The sequence below is a fragment of the Zingiber officinale genome, chromosome 8B (genome assembly GCF_018446385.1).
Source record: "Zingiber officinale cultivar Zhangliang chromosome 8B, Zo_v1.1, whole genome shotgun sequence".
Taxonomy (NCBI): Eukaryota; Viridiplantae; Streptophyta; class Magnoliopsida; order Zingiberales; family Zingiberaceae; genus Zingiber; species Zingiber officinale.
In genome coordinates this window covers 33,377,023-33,384,420 of record NC_056001.1, presented here as the reverse complement: position 1 = coordinate 33,384,420, position 7,398 = coordinate 33,377,023, and the positions used below count along the sequence as shown (strand labels likewise).

The window sequence follows — 7,398 nt, the reverse complement described above, 5'->3', positions numbered from 1 at the left end:
CATGTTTGGAAGGTCATCCCTGGAAGGTCAATAATAGAAGGTATACATTTTCTTAGGCAATTAATTAAAAAATATCGGGAGCAAAAGCAAGATCTACATATGATATTTATTGATTTAGAAAAAGTTTATGATAAAGTCTCAAAGAGAAATTATATGAAAATTCTAGAAAAGATAGGTATTAGCATAGCATATATTGAACTAATTAAGGATATGTATAAGGATGTAACGACCAGAGTGAAGAGTTCAGACGGATTAACTGAAACATTTTTAATAAAACAGGGTTACATCAAAGATCAAATGTAAGTCTATCTTTTTACACTAATCATGGATGAACTCACTCATATTCAAGGCACAGTAACATAACACATGTTGTTTCTAGATAATATTATTTTGGTAGATGAGACATGTAAAAGAATAAATGCTAAATTAGAATCTTGACGAGTAATACTAGAAGTGAAATATTTTAGGTTTAATAGAGTAAAGACAGAATATATGAAATTTAAATTTAACAATATTAGATATAATGAGACAATTGTTAAAATAAGAAATGACGTGTTGTTGGAAACTAAAAACTTTAAGTGTAGGAATGTTTTTATAAACTAATGAAAGAATTGAGAGAGATGTCTTACATAAAATATAAGCAGGATGATTGAAATGGAAGAGAGCGTCAAGTGTTTTATATGATTGTAAAATACCTCTAAAAGTTAAAAGGAAGTTTTACAAAATGACAGTTAGACTTGTAATGTTATATGACGTTGAATGTTAGGTTATGACTTAAGTGATCAAAAGATGAGAATTGTAGAAATGAGGATGTTAAGGTAGATATGCGAACATACGCAAATGAACAAAATAAGAAATGAGAGCATTAGAGAGAAGATTGAAGTTATATTTATGAGGAAAAACTCTATGTGACACGTTTAAAATGATACAAACATGTATTTAAATGGCAATAAATGCTCCGATTATGCGATATAAAATCATGATAAATACACACATCAAACAAGGAAGATAAAAAAAAACTTGGTTAACAATAATAATACAACAATAACAATCAAGCCTTATCCCACTAGATGAAGTCGACTATATGAATTATTTTACGCCATTGAACTCTATCTTCTACTATATCATCATCTATATTTAAATAAATTTTATCTTATTTTATTACTTGGTTAGCAATAATAATACAAAATAAAATTTATTTAAATATAAATAATTATATAGTACGAGATAGAATCTAATAGCATAGAAAGATCTATATAACCGACATCATCTAGTGAGATAAGACTTTATTATTATTATTGTAAAATCCTATACTCCACTCTTCTACAAAATGGTTATTGGTTGTAGATAGAAAGACATGGAAGTAAAATGAACCAATAACTACAAATGATATGCAAGATAAACACACAACACAATATACAATGCAATATTAGTTTATTGCAGGTACAGAAGATTGTTATGATATTCAGAAAATATAAATACCCACGGGGTAAAATAAGTTGGTACTTGAACAAATAAAATTGGCTGCTGATTCCCCAATTCACTCAGCCACCACTGATTGGGGGAATGATTGCTAATTCATCTTTGCTTGTCAACAGTGTAGATTCTGCAGCATACTCCTCGTTGATTGCCAAAACCATGGAATTGTAGATTTCTTGAAGACTTGGAAATTTGACCAAGAGATTACGCATACAGTCCCCAGCAGTGCTACCATCTGGCATTTCAAGGCTCGTCTCAGATACTCCTGTAAGATCCCGAGCTCTGGCAAAGAAAAGGACCTTGATTTTGATATCTTGGCCTGCACTATTCTCTACTTTGCTTTCATTCATCTCTCCAGTGCCATCTGGTTACCAAAGTTAAATAATAGCAATTTCAACCACCATATTCAAATTGCTTACTGAATAACAAAGGCAATAGAAAATTGAGAAATTTTTTTCCTTAAATTAACAAAGCCAAAGAAACCTCAAAGTTGAACAGCAGAACTTTCTTGGATCACATGCAAGTTAAGAGTATCATAGGTCCTCCCAGATTGTGTCAATTAGAGAAACCGGAAATAAATTATCCATATTCTTTGATCATTACCCACTTATTTTTCAAACAAATTTGTTGCTTATAAGTTGTAGCATATCCTTTAGATGTTTTGATTGTATGGCATAATCAATGTCTCTCTAGTGCCCTAAATTCATTGTTAGAGCAAAGTGGCAAACTGGGGGAAACACATTTCTAGAGCACCTCAGTGTATGTTGAACATTGCTATGAATTTTGAATCTTGATATGGATGCTAACCGTGTCTTACTCATATAAACTAGAAATCTCAGTGAAATTGCTTACTGAATAACAAAGGCAATAGAAAATTGAGAAAAAAATTTCCTTAAATTAACAAAGCCAAAGAAACCTCAAAGTTGAACAACAGAACTTTCTTGGATCACATGCAAGTAAGAGTATCATAGGTCCTCCCAGATTGTGTCAATTAGAGAAACCGGAAATAAATTATCCATATTCTTTGATCATTACCCACTTATTTTTCAAACAAATTTGTTGCTTATAAGTTGTAGCATATCCTTTAGATGTTTTGATTGTATGACATAATCAATGTCTCTCTAGTGCCCTAAATTCATTGTTAGAGCAAAGTGGCAAACTAGGGAAACACATTTCTAGAGCACCTCAGTGTATGTTGAACATTGCTATGAATTTTGAATCTTGATATGGATGCTAACCGTGTCCTACGCATATAAACTAGAAATCTCAGTGAAATCAATAATGCCCCAGGAGCACTATCACATTTTAGCCTCAACTGCAGTTCATAAAACACTGACATATTTAGGTCATATGCTAAGCAAAAATCATATTAACCAAAACCAATTTAAAACATCTCTAGTCTTTTCCTAGGTATGGCATGATTGATCATTTCTCAGCACCTAACATATTCTGGCAAGATGACATGATTTTGCAATTCCATTTGCATCCGCATAGAAAACTAACTGATGTACTAAGTAATCTAACTTCAATGCAACAAATGACTCTTAATATTGGAGCATTAACCTTCAAGGTTAGAAACAAAACATGTTGATGTTTACTGCCACATGCTAACTCAGGTGGACAGGTATATTTGGAAGAATATCCAGATTTGAATCCCAATATGCAAGTTAAAATAAAAATTTCTTTGCACACTAGAATCTTTTGGGGGGAAAGAAGGATAACTCTAATCAAAATGAGAGGGCTTGTAGAATGGAATAATGCCATGGATGAGAGAGATGAGTGTGGTGAAGACCTTGAAAAAGGAGCAAAGGAAGACAATGAGAAGATTAGGAAGTGGTGACTAAACAGTGCCTTGTCATGGGAAGGGCAGCCATGGGGGAGGCAACAAACACACTCTGCTTCCTTCTTCCTCTCCCCATCCTGAATCTGACCTTGCCTAGTGCTGCTACTGCCTTTTGACTTTTTTTTTCCAGATTTGAGGTCGCTACTACGGATTCTAATATCTGGTCCTGAAGTTTCTTCTTTGTTGTGGTGATGGGGTAACCACTGCTGCTGCTTTGCGGGAATTGAGACCTAGGAATGGCAGATCCATGGTTTTGCTGTACGAGTTCATTATGTTAACATGATTTGAACCTGATACTAGAGACGGGACTTGAGTGTGAACTATGAGGAAGGATTGTAGCCATTATAAAGGCTGGGCCTTATTGACCCTGGATTTTTTTTACCTCCTGTTTCATGTACTCACAGGTCTCAACTTGTCTAATCGGAAGAAATATCTTCATATGTAATGATGTATCCAATGAGGAGATTGTGGAGAGCAAGAAGTACGTCTATCCTACTTAGAAAACACTGATCACTCGTCATCCATGATTTACCTTGTGAGGGCTCCTCATCCACGCACCTTGAGCTATCATCATTCTTGACAGGCCTCTACTTGGACCTATAGTTTATGTTGGTTACACATTGCTCAAACTTGCAGTATGCCAGTCAACTATGTTTACTGCCTCAATTTGGGACATTAAGCTAATACTTGCATGATTACAGCGAACTCCATTTCATCAGGCCACATTTCTTCCTACTGAAGGTTTTTGTTGATGCTTGTGTATACATTTTTCATGGATGTACTAGGTCACCTTTGCTTGGAAGTGAGCTTTCTAGTTTCCTTCGTCACACTGTATGGGATGGCCTCCCACAACACTCCACGAAGGTTACTCCATCCATCCCTCTTGTTTGATGGTGTAATGTTCCCACAAATCCTGTGAGGTTTTGACAGATTGTCTTCGTCTTCTTTGCAATGCCACATTCAAAATGGTACTGTGGTCATTGGTTCTCTTTAATTCCAAACTCAATTGTATAGTTTGAGTTGAATTCACCTAGGTATCTATCTATTTTTGAAGATGATGATCAGTTCTTGGAGATCACTCAGTTGAGACAATACAAATCAGCCTAAGATCCATCTAGCCCTCTGAAATCCAATGTAGTGTTCCTCTTTGAGTGGGATCCTGAGCTCCATTGATTTCCATGTCCACGATCACTTATTAAAGTGGAGACTTTTTGCCTAGCTACCAATGCAGTGTTCCTCTTTGTCATTCTTCCTCTATGACGGCAGGGCTCAATTCACTTCAACCCTATGCATCCTCTTCTCCTAGCAAGGTCATTGTTTGTTACCCTTATGCTCTGACAATATTTCCTTTGGGTTGAATACTCTCCACACTTTTGTGACAGTGGAAAACAAGAATCCTAGTGGGCAGGCACTTTTGTGAGGAGTCTTAAGTCTATACATAGACGCTCCCGCCCTCTTCAAATTTCTAGTGGGCCTTCTATCCTACAATGTGCCTTTAAGGAGGAGAAAAACAAAAAACACTGAGATGGCATCCACGTTTGCTCCCAAGCAGCAACACATCTAACTATTCCCTATTAGGAAACCTACATCTTATCTTAACTTCCCCTGCATATTAACTTCAACTGCTAACAAGGAAACAACCTACTCTAAGCTTCTAAGCTAGTTTGGTCTTTGACCCAAAAATGTCCTTATAATATATATTTACATATTATGTATCAAATTTTATGATGACACTATAAAAAAAAAGTATTCAATTGAAATTAATACCTTGGATTAAAGTAGAAACTGTCGGATCTAAAGATCTATGAAGCTGTAAATCTCATCTTGTGTTAATAATCTCCCAAATGCATCCATATTAGTCCTCAATGTCATTGAATTTATTTGCAATTTGCTCCTTGGCTCTACCATTGCTATATAAATATAGGAGCTCATAGTTGGCTTCACATCACCATCCACAAGAAGGAGCACTTTCACAAGTGGTCATACATTTGAAACAAAACTTCATTGAATTGCACAGTACGTCTTGTACTTTCTTCCTTTTAATCGACTTGCAAAAGAACATGTAGCCCAAGATTCAAAAGCAAACAAGTGTTTAATTGCAATTTTCTTCTCTGCATTGTTTTCAGTGTCAAGTATGTTGTAGAAAATCTAGAGATGGCAGGCTTTCTTAATTCTCCTCCCTTAGCAAATCAAAACAGTTGGCAACACAAGGTGATCAAAACAATTGTCTTTTTTGCTCCTAATAATCGTCTAGCTGCCGCGTAGTTAGATGTACCATCCATCACAACTTGGATAACATGTTCTTCACCTATTTTATCCATGATGCTATCAAGTAACTCAAATATTTTATTCACATCTTTAATTGCCTATGAAGTGTTAATAGAGCTAAGACATAGTGTGTCATGTGGCGTATTAACAAGGAAATTAGTGAGAGAACATCTCCTACTATTAGTCTATCCACCAAACGTATTAGTGCACCCTATCTTCCTCCACTCAACTCTATACTTAGAAAATTTTCAATGATCAAATCTACTTAAAATATGCCACTCTTGAGGTTTCAAATATTAATCGCTCTCCAGCAGACTTCAGTATTTATATAAATAAAGGGTTCTTTGCTAAATTGAATGGCAAGGCATCACCGGAGATGCATCTACAAATATTTTGAGTAACTGTGTTTCTTTTCTTCACAATTCAAGTACCTGTGTCTCTTTTTTGCTTTTTGTTTGTTTGATTGATTGTTTGTTTGTTTGTTTGTTTGTTTTTTGACAATTTGACCGATTGTTGTTTGTTTGATTTCTTTTGGTCACTTCATTTTATCTTTACTACACTTGCAATCTTAGCATTTTCTTGAGAAAATCTACCATCCTTTCTCATGTCATGTAAAATCTGTTTGAACTTGTTTCTCACATCCTTTGAAACCTTTGAAGAAGGTGCTACCTCTTGCCTTGTGCATATCATATGACTCATCATCCAAATAATACCACATGAATACTCGTTCTCAAAATGACTACGTTCCCATCACATTCAGTTCCCTTTCAACTTTCTGTAATGTTCCCATGTAGCAACAATCTTCTGGTTTTCTTTAGAGCTTATTATGAAATGGAAAATCTAAAATCCTTATCTACTGTTTTGGAGAAATTCTAATTCAAATCAAATAAGTACTTTTTTTTAGGGAAATCAGCTTTCCCAACCGTGGCAAGTTAGGGACAAGCTAAATACTTCGACTAGCCAACTTATCAGCTTGACAAGGATAAAGATCCAGTCCAGGACCAACAAATTAGTAGCTTATAGCATAGGGAGACCATCAAAGTGACATGAGCAATCCAGTCTCAACAGGCATGCTTTATGAAGAACATGAAAATAGAAAAGGCGAAGATAAGGAAGCATACCGTTCAGTCCTCCGGCGATTTCCATGTATCGCAACTGCTTTACGCTTCAGGACCAATAGATCGACCGATCTAGCAACCGCGAGGCACCGAAGTAGACGAGGAAAGCGATAAGGAGACTGGGACAGAGAGCAGATCTGATCGGAGTTGGATTGGATGTGACAGAAATTGATATTAATACGAAGGAACTTTTTTCTAAAAACGCCGACAAAATTAATAGGGCAAAAAACAAATGAGCACGGAATCATCGAATGTAGTGTTTTTTTTTCATAACTTCAATGATGAATTCAGGAATTAGAGATGGACTGAACTCATTCTGAATTAGATAAATTCATCAAGGATGCCATACAAGAAATCTGAGTTCACTTCATATAATCATGTTATCATCTCCTCATTTCCTATATTTCATTGAATTTTATTTTTTAAAAAATATTTTTTATTTATGTAATTGTTAAATTAATTTATCGATATTAATATTTAATTCGTAGATATTGAAAATTTAAAGATCATAACAATCGAGGGTGATCATATTGATGACTACACCTATGGGGATGAGGGTCTAGTCACAAGTAGCGATAGCGATAGGGAAAAGATATGAGGATGGGTGAGACAGAGAAGACATGTGATATTGTCGAGGGAGGACGAGCGGAGGAGGATAATGACGGGAAAAACATTAGAGGAAAATTAGAG

The 7,398-nt window shown here is 35.3% G+C and overlaps 1 protein-coding gene across 1 annotated transcript; it reads right to left on the bottom strand.

Moving 5' to 3' along the window:
* Nucleotides 1-1,364: 1,364 nt before the first annotated feature.
* On the bottom strand, nt 1,365-7,079 carry LOC122017846 (molybdopterin synthase sulfur carrier subunit-like). Its single transcript, XM_042575553.1, has 2 exons — nt 6,712-7,079; nt 1,365-1,843 (listed from the first exon to the last, which is right to left on the bottom strand). Exons 1-2 carry the CDS (start codon nt 6,734-6,736, stop codon nt 1,545-1,547), a joined length of 324 nt encoding a protein of 107 aa, XP_042431487.1. The 5' UTR covers nt 6,737-7,079; the 3' UTR covers nt 1,365-1,544.
* Nucleotides 7,080-7,398: the final 319 nt, after the last annotated feature.